At 44.4% G+C, this 23486-nt stretch overlaps 1 protein-coding gene and 1 long non-coding RNA gene across 3 annotated transcripts in view; one reads left to right on the top strand and one right to left on the bottom strand.

Moving 5' to 3' along the window:
- Positions 1 to 523: 523 nt before the first annotated feature.
- LOC124992624 (uncharacterized) lies at positions 524 to 17305 on the bottom strand. Its single transcript, XR_007110154.1, has 4 exons — positions 16346 to 17305; positions 8335 to 8439; positions 1592 to 1679; positions 524 to 681 (listed from the first exon to the last, which is right to left on the bottom strand). It is a non-coding gene; the product is annotated as an uncharacterized LOC124992624 (long non-coding RNA).
- The window catches only part of Lekr1 (leucine, glutamate and lysine rich 1), a 152314-nt gene continuing 144748 nt past the window's right edge, over positions 15921 to 23486 (top strand). Inside the window, exons 1-3 of one of the 2 annotated variants that reach the window (XM_047563674.1) lie at positions 15921 to 17251; positions 17788 to 17816; positions 19044 to 19125. In XM_047563674.1, coding sequence (XP_047419630.1) covers positions 19078 to 19125 — 48 coding nt within the window. In that variant the 5' untranslated portion in view covers positions 15921 to 17251; positions 17788 to 17816; positions 19044 to 19077. Of the gene's footprint in view, positions 17252 to 17787; positions 17817 to 17913; positions 19126 to 23486 lie in introns of those variants that run through there. The other variant, XM_047563675.1, reaches the window with a different exon arrangement.

Consider the following 23486-nt stretch of genomic DNA (forward strand, 5'->3'; position numbering starts at 1 on the left):
TTGCTCACGTGGCTGGAGGCATGAATGACAGGAAGCCCACTCTCTGGGCTTTCCTGGCCTCCCAGACAACTCCCTCTTTTCAGGCTGCCAAGACCACCAAGTTCACCAGGAAACAAAGGCGGCTGAGGGCAGCTACAGCTGCCTTCCCGTCCACGCTTCGCTCTGCTCACAGGTGGCTTTGCAAGTCAATCAGAGTGAAGCGTCTCTGAGATGTGCTCAGAGGGTCCTTCCTGCCCACTCTCCCGCCTGGATGGGACTCCAGGTCTGCCTGCATGGGGAGAACATGTGCAGGAAGCGCTGGCCAAAAGCACCGAGCAGCCCAGTCAAGGCCTGGCCCTTCCGAGCTGTCAAGGAGTGGTAGCGGGGTGCTGCATCTGTGGAGGTCGAGGGACTACTGCCTCGACAGGCTTTCGATCATCTATTTTGGTGTAGAAAATGCCCAACGGAATTAATAGAGAGGGACAAGCACTTTCGATCGAAAAGTTTTCAGAACCATCTAACTCCTATTGGGTAGACGTGTGTTCGTTTATTATAAACTCAAACTTCTCGTAGTCCATTCTGCAGTGGTCTGGGGGCCCAAACCCCACCTGCATGGTTTCTCTCCTTCCCGCTGAGAGTCTCTCCCCAGGCACCTTTGCAAGCTCCCAGGACTCCTTGCAACACAGTAGGAACTGCTCCAGCCTATGCAAAGTTAATAAGTTATAATTAAATTCAAGACACTTTGAGTGTTGAGAGCACTATTAGTAATTATGCCACCCACATAGTAGGGCCTGTTCTGGGAGAAGCAGGAGAACAGTTGCCTTCGTAGATATTCTAATGCAAGTACTTGGCTGTCCAAGACTCCTTTGAAGGGACCCTGTACTGTCCAGAGCCCCTGAAAGAGAGGCAGCCTCAGGCTCTCTGAGCTGACCCTGGGCCACCAGGCTGGACTTGAGTTGAGCATGTGACCCCACAGCTGGTCATAACCCAGGGCTAGTGACTCCAGGAGACCCTGAGGAGGTGGGGCTCGACATGCTGGCCAAGCAGAGATGTCTCTGATGAATTGAAAATACTGAACAAAAGAAGCTGGGTGGGGGGGCATGGGCGTGGGGGTAGTGATTCTATTTTTTCTGCCTCCACTCTTTTCACATGTGGAATACACACTTCCATTGTCAGTGACATCTGTCATCACACTGCAACGATTCTCCACTGCTAGAGGATGGGGGGGGGGATCTCCAGCAGTGACTACCCAAACTACAAATGCACATGCCTTGGCCCAGTAATTCCAGGTCTAGACGTTTAGTCTGTACCAGCAGCCTGTCAAGCAGGGACCAAGAGGTTATTCACCGCAGTAGGATTTGGCTAACAAGAATGGCAAAAAAGAAAAAAGAAAAGAAAGAAAGAAGATCCCTCAATGTTGGCTAACAGGAATAGACCATGGCATATCCATGAAATGTAAAAATGGGTGTAGTAAGTGGTGTGACCCTTGAGGTAGCTTAGGTGAGGAAAGCACGGTGCCCCCAGGGGTACAGCACATTAGCAGGTAGAGGACCCGTGTGGCTGCGTGTTCCTGCTTGCTTCTGTCTAAACACTCTGGGAAGATCAGTGTTACCTGCAGGGAGGGAGCCTGGATGTTGGGGGAGCTGAATTGGAATCTTCACCACACACCCGATGAATTTTGAACCACGGGAATTTATGACCTATTTTGAATACAAGTAAACAAAATTAAAGACATGAGGCATATGCCAGCTCTTAGGAAATATTTAAAACAATTTGATTTAGAAATAATAATTCTATCCTTACTGACAGGGCCACCAAGGTCCCTTCGGGCCACCAAGGTCCCTTTTGGGCTCAGGCTAGAGGCAATTTAGGGACTGGGTTGGTGATATGGCCTAAGAGTTTGTGTCCTGACAAAGTTCCCGTGTTGAAGTGCTGACCCCCAGTGACGGTGCTGGGAGGTGGGGCCTTTTGGGAGGTGATGGGGTCAGGAGGGCGGAGTTTCAGGAATGGAATTAGGGTTCCTGAGGAAGAGTTGCTTCGCGCCTTCCTCCAGCAAGGACAGGGCAAGAAGGTGCCACCTGGAACCTGGCTCTTGGACTTCCTAACCTCCCCAAGCAGGAGAAGTAAACCTGTGTTGTTTATAAGCTGATCAGTTTGTGGTATTGTGTCAGAGCCACCCAATGGATTAAAGCAGATGGTAGACTCTAGGCCATTCAGCAAATGTGCTAGGCACTGTGGGATTCCAGACATTAATAAAATAATGTATGTTGCAGAAGAATGTAGATGTAATAAACACTACTGAATTGCACACTTAAAATGGTACATTTCATATTATTTGTCTTTTACCACAGTATACATACATACATACATATATATAATACATATATGTATATATATATTTTTTCAATGCTCAAGATCAAACCTAGGGCCTTAAGTATGCTAGGAAGTGCTGTACCACTGAGCTACATCCCTATCTGTTTTTTTTTTTTTTTTTTTTTTTTTAATGTTGAAAAAGAGATTCTAGCCAGATGTGGTGGAACATGTCCATAATCCCAGTGGATCGGGAGGCTGAGACAGGAGGATTGCAAGTTCAAATCCAGACTTAGCAACTTAGCAAGGCCGTAAGCAACTGTCTCAAAATAAAAGATAAAAAAGGGCTGGGGGTAAGGTTCAGTGATTAAGCACCCCTGGGTTCCATCCTTAGTAATAAAAAACAAAAACAAAAACAAAAAAAACCCTAAAAAAGAGAGAGATTCCATCCTGAGGACTATCATTGTTTTCTGAGGTGGTCTTATGAATATAAGTATGTAAGTTAAGAAAACAAGTTCACTGAGTTTGAGCGCAGTTCCATGGGAGTTAAGAGCTGGGAGGAACATGATTTCAAGTTTAAAACAGGAAGAAGAAAGTTATTTGGCCCACTGACATCCTTTACAAAGAAATAGGGCTGGGGCTGTAACTCAGTGGTAGAGAGCTCGCTGAGCATGGGTGAGGCCCTGGGTTCAATCCCCAGTGTCACCAAAACCTGGATCCTTATATCATATTTAAAATAAATTGCACATACAAAGAAGTCGTGACGACATTGACAGTGGAGACTGTCAAGTACTTCTTACACAGTACTGTGATTCCTCACAGTCGCAAAGCAGGTGTCAGCCTGGCTTTTCATAGATGAGGAAAGATAAAAATCAGAGGTGCTAAGTGTCAAGACTTAGTGGAACCAATATTTGATCCCATCAAATAGTTGATCTGACTTCAAAGGCCATCGTCTTACCTGTGTATTATCTTCCTTCCCAAAGTCCCTTGATTTTTCCTGGTTGTCTGTCTTTAGTCTTATAGTAATGGTTGCGGCCTTTGGTTCTGGTGGACGGACATAGTCATATTTAGTAGAAAAGAGTAATTGTAATGTATATGAGAGAAAATGACAATAGTATTACTATTGTTAGTCCTTGGAGTGGAAGTTTATTAACAGACACCAAAGCTATTTGATCCCTCCTGAAATCACATGAAAGACGGTTGTAGAAATTGTGGAAATTGTGGCGAAGATGTTAAGAAGGTTATGCTTGGGTATGCTTGAGTTCCAGAGTCTCACGATGATTAGTACTGTATCAGTCGATGCCCTCTTCAAATCGCTTTGCTCTTAATGCCCAGGTCCTGAGGTTGGCCTCTTTCTTTGATCCCATTTGCTTAAACCTACCTACACAAGAACAGAATTATCTCCTTGCAGGAAAACAGAGCCTGTCCTTCACACATAGGAGAAAAATGTATTGTCTTGTATGTTGCAGAACAGGCTTTAGAGAACATTTGCCCAGAGATTTCATTTTAAGGAGAAGGAAACTGAGCCCACAGAGATGGAGTTACATGGGCAAGGCCACCCCACTAGATGGTCAAGAGGCAGGACTGGAGCTCATCTCTCCTGCCTCGCAGGCTAAGACATGGCTAAGTCATCAGAGGGAGCACACCTTAAAACACTTATGGAGAAAAATGTATTTAAGGAGAAGGTGCCACTTTGAAACATGTTCCTGTCTTCCTAGCTCCCTTCTCAGTTATTTTCTCCCCCTTTCCTGTCCTGGGGATCGAACCCAGGGGCGCTCTACCACTGAGCTACATCCCCAGCCCTTTTTATTTTTTATTTTGAGACAGAGTTTGGCTAAATTGCTGAGGCTGGTCTGGACCATACGATCCTCCTGAGTCACTGAGCTCACAGGCGTGCCCCATGGTGCCCAGCGGCTGCCTCGGTTTCCTTACAAGTGCTTTAGGTTGAAACTTGCAGCCTAGACTTTCCTTTGACTACTACCTGCCTTCAACCTTTCTTTTAGCCTTCCCCAAATCCACTTTTAGGGGTCCTCATGCTTCTTTGTAGTGGAAAAGCCTTCTAAATACCTGCTCAGAATTCAAAGGAGATCACTGGGAGAGGGATTGCTTAATGCAAAAGACTAATAGCAATGGAAGAGAGCTTTTTTTTTTTTTTTTTTGTGGTGCTGGGGATCGAATCCAGGGTCTTGTGCTTGCAAGGCAAGCGCTCTACCAACTGAGCTATCTCCCCATCCCGGAAGAGAGCTTTTAAAAAATAAGTAATGTTAGCTGGGCCAGGGGAGAGCTTAGTGGTAGAGTGAGTCTTAGACTTTCCACAATAACCACTTAGCCCACCAGCACCCACCTAACCCTTCAGCCATCTATGTATAAAGTCAAGCTTCAAATATATACTAAAACCAAGAACTATTATGGCAGACTTGCCCTTTAAACTTGTTAAAACAACTAACTTTTTTTTATAGTCTTTTATGGTTTACAAAGCACTCGCACATCTATTATCCTTTTTGGGCCTTAACCACATGAGCTCAGTAAGGCAATCTGTGCTATTGTTTAGAGGAAAAAAAAAACAGAGGTTCAAAATTACAGACACTTATTCACAGTAGACTCAAAGCCAGCTTTTCTAATTCTGTAAATTCCACATACTTTTGGTTTCACCACATTGTCTCCAAAAGCCTCAAAACTGAATGTCACAGTTGTAGAAATGGAGGAAATTGGGGCAAAGCTGTTAAGGATGTTATGTTGGTATTGTGTGAAGACACTATTCCTAGGTGTGGTGGCTAGTGGGTTCAGAATGTGAGGCGCGTGCTGGACAGGACTCAACTGGCTTTGGATGGTTCAAATATGACAGTGCACAGTTGTGTCTTCACCTTTATTTTTATGAAATGCTTCTCTCTTACACACACACACACACACACACACACACATGCACATAGATGTGGCTGATGAGGAAGCTGGTATTGTTGAGAAACTGGGCTTCCTAATTTTAAGCCCCAGTAGGAGGCTGGTGTCCTGCTCCACAGGCCTGTGAGAACAGCTCCTGCCTCTCTCTGCTGGCCTGGAGGAGCAGAGCAGAGCCATCCTTCAGCCAGCCCAGCACCCCGCCCCCACCCAGGGAGAAGGGACAGGGCTGCATTACTTAGGCAGCTACTCCTTCGAAGACAGATAAGCCACTTTTCCCTTGGGCAGAGAAGAGGAAGCAGCAGAGAGTGCATGTAGGTGAGACACTTAGGGGCTGGGATCAAGGCAGCGTTTGATTAATGAAGGCTCTTGTAATTAGAAAGCTACAGATTCCTTTTTGGTTCCAACTCCTCCATTAGCCGTGTGATCCAGGGCAAGACACCACATTTATCTTGCTCACTGCTGAGCCCTCAGACCAAAACTGGTGCAGTGTGTGGCACCTGCAAAATGATGATCATAATAGCTTGTTGGATCAATTAATCGCCCTCTGGATTTGCTTCTTCGTCCACTAAATATGGGAGGGGACCTTGATGACACAGGAGTTTCTTCTCTGTTCTAGGGACCCAACTGTGCCAGGGAGGCACAGCAAATCTGATACACTTCTGTGCCTTTTCTGGTTTTAAGAAAAGACTAAAGGATGTGTGGCCAGCATTGGCCTTGAGCTTTGTGTATTGAAGTCCAATCTTCATGGAGGACAAGCACTTAGAACAGCAACGTGTACATAAGTAATGCTCTAATAATGAGGTTAATTCATTGTTCTCTCCTCTCCAAATATGCTGGTCAATTTCAGTATCAGCGTTAATATTTTCTTCCATTCCTTATACTTTCAGAACAATTTTTATTTTGGAGTGATTGAAAAAACTCATCTCCACAAATCAGTTATCCACAGCTATGTTACTGTAAGGTCTTTTCACTTGGAAAGTTTAGGATTTGGGGGAAACAAATTCAGAGTGGCCACGAATTCAGATACTTTGATAAAATTGAGCCAAAAGCAAAAGCATTCTCCAATTGTAACCATATCAGAGATGAGAACTTGGATGGGAATATGCCAGGATACAAAGCCAGTAGCTGGCCTCATCTTGCGCTGGGCACTGTTAGGATGATCACAGGTGCTTCCTAGGACCACAGGCACCACTGTCCACATAGCCCGCATGTTAAGGTGCCCCAGAAGAGGCCATGCACCAAGCTGGTAGAATTTAGAACACTACACTAGAAAACATAAAATTTTATATTTGCCAGCAAAACAAAGGTCCTAAGTCAAAACAAAAAAATCTCAAAAGGAACAATGAAATATACATGAGCTGAACGCACTCAACAACTCTGAAAAGAAGGTTTCTTCAAGACCCAGATGCCCTCTACGCTCTGTGTCAGCGTGGCGTCGGAAAGACTACCTACTTTGTGTCTGACTTATTTCCCTGTCAGACAGGAACTGGAATTTGAACTTTGCTCTCCAGAAGCCAAAGGCCAACTAATTTAGAAGGAGACTCTCAAAATCAATGATGGTTTCTTCCAGTTTCATTAGTTCTGTCCACAGTGATTACAGGATTTGATTCCCAGATAACCAAGATCCTGATTGCTATTTTTACAAATCACATTCATTTCTATGTTTAGATGGGATCGCTTGTGGCATTCCTGAGGCAAGTCTGGATTCATGCAGCATTCCAGCCCGGAGTGCCTTTTCCAGCTTCCGAGGGAATTCTGTGCCGATGAGTGATGATACCTTTATAGTAGTAGCCCCAAGGTGTGGAAGCTGTTTCCTGTGGCCTCCATGCAGCCCAGCCCCTCCGCTTGTTGAAACATCTGCAAATGTTTTGTTCATTTCAAAGACGCCTGGCCACAGCCAGGCTCCCATCTGCACGGCTTCCTTTTCCCTCACTGCTCACGTAAAGCAGCAGTGATCTAGGAAGGTGCTCAACGAGAGGGGAGCAGGGCCTGGGAGGTGAGCTCTGATTCGGTTTCTCTCCCATTCATTAATCGGTTCATTGGAACCAGCATCACGCACTCCTGGGACTTGCAGTGTGAATATCAACAAGCAGCAGTGCCTGTCCTCGGACGAGAACAGCCTATGGCATGCCACATTCGTCTCCAAGGGGGGGACTGTATTTATCCACTTGTAACAATATTTATTTATCTACCCAGTGTCTTCTATGTGCAAAGTTCCACCGCTGCTTTCATTCTCTAAGTTTTGGTAGATACAGGATTTGGAAGACATGGAGTAGTTAACTTTACCTCTTTAACCTGTTTCCCCACCATGAAACCACATAGAGTCGAAAGCAACATTCTCTAAAGGCTTTTTGTAACCATTAATGAATTTTAAAATAACATAAGAATATTTAATATGTGAAATGATAAATTGTGTTGTTCATAGTAATAAGATTCCTTCCTATGTTTTATTTGCTTTAGGCCTATGTGCTAAATTATAGATGGACTACTTAATTATTGTTAGAAACTACATTTTAAAAGGTGCTAATCCAGTTGGGTCATTTTTATGCTTTTATATGACATTAATTCCAAATTTGTTTATATACTTATATTATTCTCACATTTTCACATTTTAATAAGTTACCTTTAAATTCTCATTTTTATGATAATCAAATCATACAAAGATCTAATTAACTCTCTCCCTGGAGTAGTTAAGCAACTAATTATACCTTCAAAGCACTAGGAGATTTGAGGTGTATACAGGGTGTGGCCCATCCACCCAGGATTTCAAAACCACATGGCTCTTCAGGTCCTGTTGGGGCTCATCTCTTTGCACGTCTCCCCTGAGAAGTTCGGACTAATCAGGTCACTAGCTCCTGACTCTGCAGACTCTACTGCTCATTATTTATACCATGATGTAATGTCAACAAACTACAGAGAAGATAGCAACGGGAAAAGGAACGTGCTCTAATCCCAAGGCCACCCCCAGGGTTCAGTCCTCCACCAATCACCTGACAGCAAAGCCTACCAATGAACTCAGCCACCTGTCACCTATCACAGTCCCTGAGCAACCCGCCCAGGGTTCTCTCAGTTTGCTAATATTGAAAAGGCAGACTGCTGCAGAAGACCTCACACAACATAATCGTATCTTGGCTGGTCTTCACCTACCTCTGCAAGAGTAGATGCCTTGGAAGTTGACGAGGCTCACCTCTCCTTCAGTCCTGGCTTCTCCTGATACCCAAGGCTGCTGTCATGAGACTCAGCAGAGCAATGCTATTAAATTCAACAGGAAAAGACATGTTGAGTGGCAGAGGGGAGGTAGTGACCTGAGAGCTCTGAAATAGCTTTGTCCCCAATTTTGATCAAATTAGAAGGAGACCCCCCCCCCCCTCTTTCTCAGGTGGATTGAAGCCCTGTCTTGGCAGGTGAAGCCAGGGCTGGAGTTCACTGCCTATCCACCTCCTCCACCTGGCACCATAGTGCCATCAGCAACCTGAACAACTGTGCAGGACCCTGGTGCAAGGTACTTGCAGCCTTAAAGTGGTGACTGAGCAGAAGAACGACAAGGGTGTCATGATAGGGAGAATGATGGAAAGCAGGGCCCTGTGTGCTTTTGTTTTACGGTTTTCTAAAAACGAAGAGATTGATGAGGAACTGGCATTCACCTTCTGATTTCAGCTAAAACATCCTATCTGTCCAGTCCTGAGCTGACGTTCCAGAAAGCCCCTCAGTGGTGACATTTTTTTTTCTGTCCTAAGGGTCCTCTACCAAAAGCTTCAAATGAGATAGGGATTGACATTTCTTAGCATGTCCGCTAAGCACAGCTCCCTGCACCCCTGGCATGTTGTAAGCCTCAATGCCACATACCAGGATCACATGTGGGACAGTGGCTGGGTAGCAGTACTCACTTATGACAGGCTAGTTCATAGCTCTAACCATTAGAGGGTACTGCCTACACGGTCATTCATTCACAAATATCAATTTGATGCAATCTGCTAGGCACTTAGGCTCAAGTCCTTACCAAGCTCATATCCTATGAACATTATAACCTGTAAAAAAGAAATTCTCCTAAAAATCAGAGCATATCTTTCTGTGCACGGTAATCCTGTTTTAAAGTGATGCACCTCCCAGTGAACCACGTGTATACTCGGTGACTGAACTATGAGCACATTACAGAGACACTACTCTCTTATGTTACAGATGTTACTCATATCTATAACAAAAGGCTTTTTTGATGTCTGCTTGGGACAGCTGACGCGAGCGTTTTCTACTTCTAACTAGAACTTCCTGCCATATATCATTACCGAGTTGGTACGGGATGTTCAGGACCATGAAAAGATGCATGTAATGACTTCTTGGTGTCACGACTGGGTTTTTTCCAGTTCATTTGTTTGTTCTTTTACATAATCTGACTGTAGCCTGACTCTCTTACTGAATTCCCAGTTCTCTCTCTTGCCAAGCCAGGCCTCCAGACTCGCGTGTGTAAACTGAATTTCACGCACGCATGTGCAGGCTGTGTGTGCTGCCGACCCAACGAAGCAATATAAACAAATTAAAGGCACATTTAACGGCCGCGGAGCCCCTGCTGCCTGCGGCACTGAGTGACTGCAGCGACTCCCGAGCCGGCGCAGCCCCGGCCTGCCCGCCGCCCTCTGCGGGGCTTTCCTCGCGGGCTCCCGACCCTCGCCGCCGGGTGGCAGGGCTCGGGGGCGCGGCCCCGGCGGCGGCTGCGTGAGCGGCTGCACTCGGCCCGGCGCGGCGGTTACTCAGGCTGATCTCATCGCCGCCGTCACGACAGCTTCCCCTCGCCGCACGCGCGGGCGGGGGCGCCGCCGCGGTGACGCCCCGTCCCCTCCCCCGGGCGGCGCCGACGTCCGCGGGGCCCGCGCCCCCCACCCGCGCGCCCAGGTGCCCGCGGGCCGCGCGGCGCCCGGAACCGGCGGGGCCGCGCTCCCCGGGGGCCAGGCGCGCTGCACGCGAGGCCGGCTCCGGCGGGCGGCGGCTTGCGTGACCGGCCTGCGCGCGGCCGCACGCACTGGCCCCCGGGCCCCGCCCGCGGTGGCAGGTGCAGGGCGGCGCCCGCGGAGCTGTCACGCGATGGCCCGGGCGGCGCGGGTCCCCGCGGCCCCCGGCCGGCAGCGCGGGGTGACGCCGGCCCTCGGGCCCGCCCCGACAGATGTGCAGACCGCGCCGGGAGCCGGGCGGCCTTCCGGGAAAGCCGAGTTAGGAGGCGCGCCAGCGCGGTTCGCGTGACAGGCGTGCAGAGCTAGGACCCGCGGCGCGGAGGCAGCCCTGGGCGCAGGCTTAGCCGCCCTGCACCAGCCTAGCGACACAGCAACTGCTGTGACTGCACATGCTGCCGTTCGTCCCGGAAGCGTGGGCGTGCTGCCCGGTCACCTTGGCACACTCGCTGGAGAGACCTCTTCTACAAGGTGACTCGAGGGCCCCAAGGGCATTAAGAAAGAATAGTGACGCGGTGTAAGACCCCAGACTCTCAAGTGTGTTCTCAAGATCTTGTCAGCAAAAAGTGATTTTGCAGTTCTCTCTTTACATCATTTGAATATCTATAGGTCTGCAGATGCATCACGAGAGGAGGGCAAGACAAAATGCCATCAGACAGAGCCACTCTCTTCACGGAAAACACGAGTTTATTTTCTATTAACTTAACTTTGGCGAATCTATGATCTCATTTATTTCCCTATTATTACCTTAGGCCTGTGGTGCCCAGTGAAGCACACACGGAGTCATCTTATTTTTGTTATACAAAAACATACATTTCAGAAGAGGGGGAGTCTCCGGGGTTAGGATACTTGCCATAAACTCCTATTAAGAAGCTTTTCAAAAATGCATGTTCTCCTCTTATTACCACTTATGGGAGGAGAGCAAAGTCACTGCTTAATTTTAAATTTCTCCCAGCTCATTCTGATTAAATGTGTGTAGGGAATGCTTATTTTGACTGCCCAGCCCACTTCCTTTCTTCTGGAACAGGACTGTCCCTCCTTCTTGGATTCTCCTCTTCAGGGGTTGTAATAGAAAGGGAGGTGTTATCGTCTGGCTTTGCCTGCCTGGTCCCCACAGGGGTGGCTCAAGCTGACTCTGGTCTCAGTGATATGGGCCAGGGATTGGCATGTAACTCAAGGTGTGTCAAAGAAAGTCATTTCCTGTCATTCTCCTAACTGGAGGTTGGGAACAGAAGCTGCCTTGATGTGTGCAGTGATTGCCAGCTGTAAGAGAACAGAACCAGCTTTCACTCATGGCAGATCTGAAGGACTGGGCCTTTCTCTGGCCTTCTAGGAGTTCAGAATCCATAGGTTCTCAAATCAGCCCTGGTTTCCACTTTGCTGAAACTGTGCATCTCTTCACTTGACCGTTAGGGTCCCTTGTATTCTAATAAAACATACATTTTTAGAAACAACTAATAACCTGTATTCCATTTTAAGTATTAATAACACCATTTTAACTTGCTTTTTCCTCCCCAGAGCTGCCCATTGCAACATTCTCACCAAAGGATGGTGTCATCCTAACAGCTGTGTACTCTTGTTTGCATAAATCAAATGATTTCACATTTAGTATTTCCAGTTTTTAAACATTATAAATGAGACTGATGGACACTGAGTACATGTGCTAGTAAGAACTTTCCAAAAGCTCCCAACATGGACTCCTCATGGAGTCTTTTTGGTCAGAATTGGGTCACAGGCATCCTCTTGATTTAATCTCTGGCAAGGGGGAAGGGCTAGCCAAAGTGACTTAATCTGAACTCACTCCTGAACTTGGGGCTGATTCACAGGTGCTTGGGGACAGGGTAGAGGGTCAGGGTAAAGAAATTCAGATTCCTGAACAAAAGGGAAAAGGGGATCAACTGTCTATTACAATAGTTTTAAAACTTTTAAGAGGATTAAAATGTAATACTTGTACTAATTTCCCCCTAACAGTGATGTTTAAGAATGCTAGTTGCTCTACACCCTTATGAACCAGAAATTAGTTATTATAATCTTTTCATCTTATTTGATAGATCTGATAATGCTTGATATTTCATATTAATAGCTGGTAACATCTTTATGATGATTCCCAACTCCTCAATGGCATTGGAACTTTTTATTGAGACATAATGACAAGAAAACTGCTCTACTTTGTTTCCTGTAAATTCAGTAACCACTTAAAAATATGAACTTCATCTCGACAAAGGAGATGAAGTTTTGTCAATCACTTATCTAAACAAGTGTTGAATTAGTCTTAGATCCTACCCTAGAATCCTGTGGAAATGTCAGAAATAAGCAGTAATTTTGTTAAGCACGCAAGCACTAAATTCTACAAAAGTTTTTTAAGTGCATAAGGCAGTTATAAATTTTCAGTCTTTGAATGAATTAACATTAAGGACTAGTTGTAGGTCAGATTTTGGATACTAAGTTTAATGAGGAATTACAGATTAATCTCTTAAAGAGCTACCAGGGCCATATTTTTGAGTATCAAATTCATGATAAGAGTATTAAGTTAGTGCCATTAGAGCTTTCTTTCGTTTTAAAATATATCTATGTAACAGATATTGTATTTGGCACTTAGCATTATTTTGGATAAAATTCTTATTGAATGAAGTTCTTATTGATATAAAATAGGCTATAAGGAATTCATTTATAATCATCAAAAGTTTTGCTGTAGTGTATGTCTTACTTTTCAAGTTTGAGAGTACGTATTTTTCATTTAAGGGCCTAACTCATGTCACTGGAGATTCTGTTCAATGATCACATTCTCAAGGATCATGGATTTGGCTTGGACACAGTTTGTTCCTGCACGGGTGACAAGGCATTTGGATCCTAGGAGAAATGCCACTGAAATACTGTTCCCTCATTTCATTGTGTGCTCATGTTTATACTGCATATAGGATGGATTAAACAAGACACAGAGCACGGACTTACACATAACTGTCTGTGGTCAAATTCACCTCCACATCACAGTTATTTGGGGTTCAAATGTGCAAAAGCAGCTTTATAAAGCTGTCTAAAACTTTAAATTTGAGAGTAGTTAAAGCTCAGGAAGGAGAATCCGACCTACATCTCGGAAGAAAATGTGATGGGGTAAGTAAAACAAAGCAAGCAATCCCATGTGGCTGACCTTTCCTGAAAAGCGGAAGTTGTACGGGAAACGTCATGAGCGAAGGCTAGGACAAAGGTGTCTGCAGAGTAGATGCTTTGTGGGTATACACATCTGCTTCTAATCCACAGTAGGCTGATGCCCCACGGGTACTGGCTGCTGGCAGAGTCAACTAACACGCTATGTGAGGCCCAGGTGCTTCCACTTAGGCGCACATGGCGTCCAAGTGCACTTCTGTGCTCACATGTTGAGCCATGCCCTTGGCCACTTCCATCATCTGGGTCAAAGTAAACAATAAGTACCATCTGACTGAGTGATGTTTGGAAGGATTCACAATTAAATGAGACATTGTGTATGAAGTGCCTGGCAAACAGAAAGAGACCAATGAACTTTTTTTTAACCTTGCATTTGCATTGGATAGAACCCAGAAATAGCAGTGAAAGCTGTGGTTGTTTCCAACCTGGGAGGCCTGTTTGCAACCATCTCATTCGAACTTTTAAGGGCACAGAGTTGTACTGTGTTGTGATTCACAGGATGGAAATAAAGTTGGGGTTCACTGTAATTTCTCATGTTCCCTCCATACAGTCCTGAGTTCATCTTAAAATTAGCTCTCTTGGGGAGCCTTCCTGATATTTGTATCAGACTTGTAAACAAAGTGCCAATCCTCATCCATGCTTTTCACAGGTGGAGGGGAAGGAGGAAGGCGCATAAGACAACCTGACGTAATGAGTGGGTCACTGACAAGGCCCTATAGAAATATCTCAGATAAATTCCCAGCAGTAAAAAAGTCACCGACACAAAGGTCTACAGGCTGTGGAGATATTTTAGTGTACTTCCTGTATACTATTTCAAAAACTAGAGAGCATTTTTTTTGGGGGGTGGGGGACAAGGGTCACTGACCTACAGAGAAAAACAATAAAGAGCCACAAGAGAAATTAAAAGGAACTTAATTTGGTTATTACTAGACTATTTTTGTAAGTCACAGTAAAAGTGAAACTCTGCTTAGTTAAAAATTAAGAACATGGGCTAGAGGTGTAGCTCAATGGTAGAGTACTCTCACACAAGGGGTCCTAGATTGGATTTCCAGTGCAGAAAAAAATTCATGAATAGGATGGTACACAAGTTTATTCAACATGCCCAATGATGGGAATATTTTAAATTGTACTTCAATTCTAGAATGGCCAACAATGGGGTAGAAAAAGAAAGAGATGGGGAAGATAAGAGAGAAACTTGGAAGAGATGGAGAAATTGAGATCAATAGAGAACCAAGAAAAAAATAACAACACAGGACAGGCTCAGTGGCTTTATTTAAAAAAATCTATTGTGTAGCACTTTTAACATTTCATTGATGCTGTCTTTTCTTTTGTTTTTTTAATTAGACTTTATTGCTATCCCTTAAAAATGGCTACTCTTTGTAACTAACCAATTCTCTTTTCCTTTGAAATTCTTACTGGGTCTACCATGGTCCAAGTGAATTTTCTACAATGACAAAAATGTTTTGGGTCTATGCAGTCTTACATAGTAGGCACACCTGACTACTGAGCATCTGAAATGTGGCTAGTGCCATCTGGCACTGGGCTTTTAAAATTTATTTCATTTTATCTAAATTAAATCACATGCAGCTGACTGGAGAGTCCAAGTCTAAGAGGCATTTACAGTGGAAAGAAAAGTGGTGTCAAGGAGATGTGCAAATGATAAGCACAGGTAAAATTAAACCAGAGTGAATTATAACCTTTCAGTCAGGTATCTTCCCATCCTTGAAGTGCTGCCTTCCTTGTCTTGTACACAAAGTACTCAACAAATCATTACTGCTAATCATCCTGCAGTCACATGCTGCACTAAGGCGGTTTTGATCAATGACAGACCCCAGGGGTGGTCCTGAAAGATCATGAAGGCGTTGAAAACCTACTATCACCTAGTGGCATCACAAGCCATGGTGATGTTTTAGTGTGGCTCATTGCTCCAGGTGGTAGTGATGCTGAGTAAGCACACCTGCTGGGCTTCTAGTCACATAATAGTGTAGAGCACACGTACAGTACACAACACCAGTTACTTGAAGATAACAAATGACTGTTACTGGTTTATGTGTTTGCTATGCTATACTTAGGGTTATCATTTAGAATTACTCCTACTTATAAAAAAGTTTAACACAGCATATGTGTTACTTGGGCTCACCTCATGCATCCTGTATTTACCAAGTCTTTAGAGAGCATTTTTTTCTTCTCCTTGCATAATCACCTGTTATTTTGTCATTGTGGTCCTAAGAGCAATAGGTTGTGCCATATGCACACATATACACCATATAGTCTTGGTATGTAATAGGCTACCTGATCTAGTCTGGCATAAGTACACTGTGATGTCTGAAGAAAAACAAAATCTGGTCATTAAACAATGTGAAGCTAGCTCAGAACATAGATCTTCTTTTGGGCGTGCACTGAACGAAACTGGACGAATGTTTTTTGTACCCATAGGTAAAAACCTCACTGTTATTAATGAGAACAGTCCTACCTTCACTGTCCCTCAAAGACAGGAGGTGCATGGATAGCTCTGGAAGCTCTTTGTGCTTCTCTAAGCATGCGGTACTTGAACACTTGGCTGGCAGTTCTCTGCTTCTTACTTACTTTAATTACTGCCTATCTTGCCCAGATGAGGAATACTCTTTAAGGGGAGGAAACAAAATTAATGACAGGCACTGGGGCAAAAGTCAGGTCAAGTGTACAGGGCACATCGATCTCCGGAACTTTCAGTGCCTGGGGCAACAAAGCTTTCAGGAAGTGTTCAGTACTCCATGCTGTCATTTGCTCTAATAAATAGCTATCAACCAGCAGTTTGACCACTGTACCAGCACGTCGCTCTCTACAAGTGTCACTACTCAGCCTCATTTTCTTCGACAGTCTTTTCTCTACTAGGGAACGTGACTGTTTTCCTGGGTTCCTGGGAGAACTGCAGTGTGAACTTCATGGACTCCTCAAGGAGCCCTGGCCTCTAAACGCGTCACCAGTTAATCATGCCACTGGCAGGGGCGGCCGGGGTCAGTCACGAACGTCAGCCGGCCGCAGTGCTGGTCGCCTAGCAGGTGGTCAGCAAGTACCTGTTTGACAAACGCAGGTGCGAAGAGGGGCGCCGGTCACGTGCGGCGGGGGCAGCCTTCGGTACAGAACCAGGGGACCCGGCGTCTCTGCACGCTTGCCGCACCGAGCGGGAGGTCAGGTCCCGGGCGAACGCCGCGCCCACGTCCTCCGCCGCGGCACGGCGGCCAGCGATGGCCGTGACCCCGTGGCCACCGTGACCCCAGGGCCTCCGCGGCCCGGCTCAGCGCAGAGCCCGGCGCGCTGCCACGTGAGCGCGCGGGGCGGGACCTAGACGAGCCGGGTCAGCCCCAGCGCCCGGCCGCTCTCCCGCGACCCTCGCTGACGCAGCGCTGCGCTTCCGCATCCGCATCGGGGCGGCGGGGGCGGGGGCCTGACGTCGCCGCGCTCTGACGTCAGACCTACGCGCCGCGAGTCGCCCGGGAGACGGGGCGCCGCGTCCCCGGCGGATGGCGGTCTAGGTGAGAGACGGCGGCGTCCCGCGGCGGCCGGGGGCCGGGACGTGGTTCCGGGGCGGGGGCGGGGGCCGCGCGCTCCGTCCTCGCCGCCCGGGAGTCTTCCGGCCGCGGCGGCGCGGGCGGCGGAGAGGAAGACGACCCCGCATCGTGCCATGGCGGCAGTCCCCGCTCGCGGAGGTCCGGGACCTGGCCCCAGCCCTGGCCGCGCCGTGGGCGTCGTGCGGGGCGTGCCTGGGGGACCCGGCTGACCCCGGAGCTTGCAGGGAAGCGGAAGTGGCCTGCACGGAGAGCAAGTGCGCGAGCATCCCAGCGGCCACCGACCCGCGCACCTCCTGCGGAAGCGCTATGCACGCGTGGGGCGTGAAAGCCCAAAACAGTCAGTGCGTCGAGAGTGACCGCTTTCCCTGGTCCCAGGACGGAAAGGGTCCCTGCTTTCTTGAGGAACGAAGGGTTCGTGAACGAAAGCTTCCTCTGTTCCTTTCATAATGCAATCAAATCTTTGTAAAGACCCAGGAATGCTTTTGCTGAGGACCTGGAAGCTATTTCTTTAAAATGCAAACAATAAAAAAAAAAATAAACATCAAGAAAAACAGTGCCCCGTCTGCTTGACGCCTTAGAAGTTTATTTAGCCGGGACGCCTAAGTTTTGCTTGTAACTACCTGCCAGTGTTCCTTAGCGTGACGGCAATTAGCTAGCACCAATTACCTGGTGGATTTAAGAACTATAAAATAATGTATAGCAAACTGCATTAAGTCCTCTTATATGAGGACAAGTGACCAATTTTCTTGCGACATGGATGTAACAAATACGTGTATCTGTTTTCTTGGCTGTATAAAAACAGTGGGATTTATTTGTAGTTTCTCAGCAGACTGGCTGTAAGGAGCATTGGAATCTAGTTAAATACTTATTCAGTAATAAAGGTTTTCTTTTTGCATTGTGGAGTTTTCTGACTTGACAGAATGTCTTATTTTTAAATTTTTCCTCAGTGATCGGAACCTGCCTGTTACTTCCTTTGGTATAGTAAGATTGATGGACTTTGACGGTACCTCCTGCCAGTGCCTTGTTTGCACTGTCACTCAGATCCAGAATCTCACGTACTCGTGTGGGTAATACCTTAAAAGGTTTAGTAAATCATTTTAGGAAGAAAATTACTCCCAGTGGAATTGAAGATGTTAACTTTTTTTTTTTAATTAATAATGATTCCACTATAAAATGGCAGAAATAAGAATAATGAGCCCTCTAGTCTGTTGCCACATGTAACTTCAGGTTACAGAATTGGCCATTAACTTTTCCGGCATGTTTGACCCTTGTTAACTTTACCAACTATACATAGTGTTATGTTTTATGTGAGAAGACTGCTCATTAGTTATGTTTTACATGGCAACTCATTGAAATGAGAATATTTGTGCTAACGGGATGAGGAATCCTCTTTTCCACCAGTGATTGTGCACTTTACAAAAATAATGCCATGACAGGGTTTTATTTGTTTATGAATTTTTTTGTCAACTACAATTTTCCTTCTATCCTTACTGTGGCTGGAGTTCTTTCTCTGATAGCATTATGTGCGTCTCCAGTCTCTCCTGTCAAAATCCTTCCCTGACCAGAGGCAGGCAACCTCAGTAAGCCTCTGCTAAATCCCTGCCCTACCTGAAACACAAGACTTTTTTTTTCCCCCTTTTCCCTGAATTCCCTAACTCAGGACGACACCTCTGCTATGGAATCCTGTGCTGGTGTCGTCTCACTTTACGCCTCTTCCCTTGTGTCCTCAACTGCTTAGATATATACAAACATCTGTCCCTCAAATTGGACTGACTGCCTCTTCTCCATATTTGGGAAGGGCTAAAGAAATAAAAAGAATGTAAAATGCTCCTTCATTCATCCTGTGTGGTTTTAAGAAAGTAGTGCTGAATTTTTTTATTAGAAAACAAAAATTTGTTACAAGTGAAATATCTGCATAAAATTATAGAAATGTCCATCTCAAGTAAGTTTGACACTTGGTTCTGATACTTTGATGACTTTGGAGTGTTTGTGTATCATATTTAATCTGGTAACTAAATATTTTTTCTGTACTTACTCACTAACAGAAACCCCCAGTGTACCTTCCACACTTTATTGATGAAACAAATGTCTGTTGAAATAGATATTGCCATCCATCTCCCCAAACTCCTAAGAATTTATAAATCATCTTAATTTGCACTTTTCACATTATTTTATTTCTGACTATTGCCATCAATGTCTTTAGACTCTTTTGCTCCAGAACTCTATTTTGGGAAATTATGGATCGTCACATTCCCATGCATGCTTTACCTGAAGAAATTCAAAAGGTATGATTTTATATTTTGTTATTACAGCATAACATTAGGAGCATTGGTATCACCAGTTAGATAATTCTTAAAATACAGGGGAATGAATTGAGAGGTTTTTAAAATTTATTTTGCTTACAGAATCTGCAGTGAGATGGTTGGATGGGAGAGGAAATAGTCACAGCAGACAGAACTGTAGAATTCAGTTCAGTGCAAATAATGTATGTTCCTGTGAAACAAGACAGATATATAATCTCAGTGCAGTACTTAACCTGGTGGTTGTGGAGCTAGTGAAAAAAGCCTAGAAATACCCATATTCATAACTTTTTATAATGCTGTTTGTCTCTGTGTAGTGCACTTATTGATTTTTTTTTTTTTTTTTTGATACCAGGGATTGAACCCAGAGACACTTAACCTCTGATCCACATCCCCAGCCCTTTTTATATTTTATTTAGAGACAGGGTCTTGCTAAGTTGCTTAGGACTTTGCTAAGTGCTGAGGCTGGCTTTGAACTAGTGATCCTCCTGCCTCAGCCTCCCAAGCTGCTTGGATTTTAGGTGTGTACCACCACGACTGGCACTTATATTGATTTTTACATTTACTGTGGCCAGGCACTGTACGTGTATCACCCATTTAATGTGGATAGCAATCAGTTCTTCACTCGTCTTATGCTGTTATCATCCCTGTTAGGTCACATCTGTCCTCAGGCAAAAGCATTTCCTCCATATTTTAGTAATCCATACATAGTATTTTGAAAATTATTAACTTTGTGAGTTTAAACTTCAAACCTTAGCTATTATTAGTCATTCAGGTTTTTCAGTAAATTACAGGCATCTCTTAAATAACCAATTTATTACCTTTTAAATAAAAATTAGTCTGCTGTCAGATATGCTTTTGCCCATTTTACATATTGTTTTGGGCTGCTTGTTTTTATTCGTACTGCCTGTCCTTCAGATTTGTGCAAACTAAACTAGCAGAAACTCTAAGGGTAGTTGGTAGTTCAGTTACAAAAAAAATATTTTAAATCATTGCATCTGGTTGCTTACCTTTGAAATTAAGGGTAAAGCGTTAAGCATGAAGAGCACTCGGCTGTGCTTCTACTCATCTGAGAAGTGGTGCTTCTGTGTGTTTGAAGACTGGAACGTCCTTGTCTGAACTTTGTTTCTTCCATGTACGGAATACTTGGAGAGAGATTTAAAAAGCAAGGCAAAACAAAAGAATCTATAAGGTCCTAATCACTTCAGATCCTAATCACCTGTCAGAAGATGTAAAGTGACATTAAAATAATCCTTTGGGGCTGGGGCTATAGTTCAATGGTAGAGCGCTTACCTAGCACGTGTAAGGCACTGGCTTTGATCCTTAGCACCACAAAAAAATAAGTGAAGTAAAGGTATTTTGTCCATCTACTACTAAAAAAAAATATTTCAAAAAACCCAATCCTCTGTAAGACAGCCTGATTTAAGTTTCACATTACTAGTATTTGTTAAAAGAATGGAGAAGGTGGGAAGAGGAATCCTGAATATTGGGATGGTCAAAGGATAGCTTTATGTGGGACATGAACTGTGTTACTGGTCCTTGGAGGCTATTTCTGTAGACAGAGGGTAAGGTTACCTAAGCCAAAGGCGGAGAAACTTCCTGATGAGAAAAAGCTGGTCAAGTTAGACAATATGTAACAACTTAAGTGCTTTGAATGCATAAAACGTTCATTTATGATAAGGTTTTTTATGAGTTGTAGAGAGTAGTTTCTCATGTTTGAGGCACTTTAAATTGTTTTACAAATGCTAAAACCAAGCATTTCATGAGTCTGTAGTTAGACTGAAGCAGGAATGGCAGGCAGCTGTTCAGGCAGTGCAGAGAAACAGGGACACCTGGAGGGGTTCGGCTCCCTGCATCCCTGGACAGGTGTGCTGGTTGTAGCCCTCATTCTACCCACTATTTAGAACTTGAAGTCTTCAGGCCTAAGTTAGATATATTTATACAAAAACAATTTGTTATGCCTGTTATATGTTATGGGTGCTTGATTTAAAGCAGCCAAAATGTGTCTATGCTTCCCAGAGTTTACAGTTTTTAAAAAATAAACATTTGTTTTCCATAAGCTCTTACCTGTGTTTGATTTATCTACATTGTCCATAATTTAATTTGTTTAATTGCCTAGTTATTGGGCAATATACCTTTTGCCCACTACATCACATTATGCAGAATCATGTTAAATATATGGATATACAGGTTAAGTGTCCCTCATTTGAAATCCAAGATGCTGCAAAATTAAAAACCTTTTGAAGGCCAACATGAGGTTATAAGTGAAAATTCCACACCACAAAACTTTGTTTCAAGCACATATTTATTAAATGTATAAAAATGATCTTATGGCTATGGTATGAAGTAAATATGAAACCTAAACAAATTATGTATTCACACTTGGGTTCCATCTTCAAGAGCACTGTTATGGCATGGATCTTGAACGTTCCCAAGGAGCTCATGTGAGGAGCAATGTCCAGGGGTGGGACTTTTGGGAAGTGATTGGATCATGAGTACTATAACCTGATCAGTGGATTAATCTATTTAGCGGATTAACAATTTGAATGGATTACTGGGAGGAGGCGGGACTATAGGCGTGGCTGGAGGAAGTAGGTCACTGGGGGCATACCCTTGGGTCTATATCTTGTCCCTCCTCCCTCCCCCCAGCAGCTCTCTCCACTATGTCCTTCCACCATGACATTCTGCACGACCTCAGCCCAGAGCAATGGAACCAGCCAATTATTGACTGAAATCTGTGAAACCCTGGACCAAAGTAAATCTTTCCTCCTTTAAGTTGTTTGTGTCAAGTAGTTTTGGTCACAACAATGAAAAACTAACATAATATTATTTGTGTGTATACATACCCAAGTCTGAAAACGATAGGAATTCACATGAGGGATAATTGGTCTGTGTAGTTTATGGTGGTATCAGGGACAGTTCAGATTAGAACCAATTCATTTTTAAGATAAAAAAGATATTTTCCATAGTGGCTTGGAAAATGTGCTCTATTTCTTTATTGGAGAAAAAAAGTGAGGTGGGTGTATCATTGTGGTGATGAGTCTTTCAAAGCTGTTTCCCCTCATTCTTTCCTCTTCTGTTCAATTTTTTGTGTCACCGTAAGTTGACTAATCTTCTGGAGAAACCCTCCTGTGCTTCCTTTCTTTCTGGCAGAGGCAAGGAAGCTAAGTGTAGGGATAGAGAGGAAGTGAGGGGTCTTTCTTATTTCTTTTTTTCTACTTTTGCTATGTGATATGGAAATATGGATGGTTGATGCTTTAGAATGTGAAGATGGCTATATTCTGTTGTGCTGTTTTTAGGAAAATGAATAGGAGAGAAAGGAGAATTGCAAGAAAATGTGAAGAAGTTAAGGAATGATGATAAACTTTAGAGAATCCGCCACCTGCCTCGGAGGCAGATTGCTAAATCACCCTCCCCTGGTCACATCTCTCGAAGGAACCTTAGGAAAGGAGACATGAGATAACCTTTGACTTTGTTTCCTAGGTCTTTTGCATTTTATCATGATGTCTGACCAAACACAGAACACTTCTAGAACTTCCATCTCCTTACCTGACAGAAGATGTAGACCACTGACCAGACAGGAAGGCCACGCCTGTCCCCTTTTGTCTGCTGCTGGATTCTACATTTCCCTCTGTCTGTTCTTAGACCATATCTCCAAATCTCATCTTCCTCTGGTCTGCGCAGATTCCTACCTCTCTGACCTCAGGTGATTAGCAGTGATGCTAGAATGTTCATCCCTTATTCTGAAAGCAGAGTGCAGTACCATTCTAAGTTTAAACAATTTACAATTTAAAACTAAAACAACATAGGTCAGCCAAGTAATGATTCTTTCTCTCTTCTGCTCGTGAATATCAGTTCACTTTAGACATGTGAAATCCTCTTTTTAGAAAAACCAATGAACCATTTTCCTTTGGCTGTTTTTGCTAGGTCACACAGGGAGAAACCAACACAGTAGCAAACTGGTGGAAGACTGTTCGCACAAGCAAAATTGATCTCCTATTTTTAAAATGGTGACAAAAATGAAGACTTGTTATAGGATTTGAGACCTTTCTTACCACATACGTGACACAGGGAAATAGAGACCGGAATTGTTTATTTTGCACAGTGGAAGTGGCGGTGTGGGACTGGAGAGCACACTGTTCCCTCTGGGCGAGCAGTCCCTCTCCCCGGCACAAACAGCTCATTCTGTCCTGTTTCAGTAATTTTAGAACTTTGGAGCTTTAAAATTTATTTAGAATAACAGTTTTATATTTCCAAGCACAGATTGTTATTGCCAGAGAAAATAAACTTAATTTTCCAGGTCATTTTGGGCCACAGGGCTAAGTTCAGATTTTGCATTGAGTTAG

This window comes from Sciurus carolinensis, chromosome 9 (assembly GCF_902686445.1).
Source record: "Sciurus carolinensis chromosome 9, mSciCar1.2, whole genome shotgun sequence".
Classification (NCBI taxonomy): domain Eukaryota; kingdom Metazoa; phylum Chordata; class Mammalia; order Rodentia; family Sciuridae; genus Sciurus; species Sciurus carolinensis.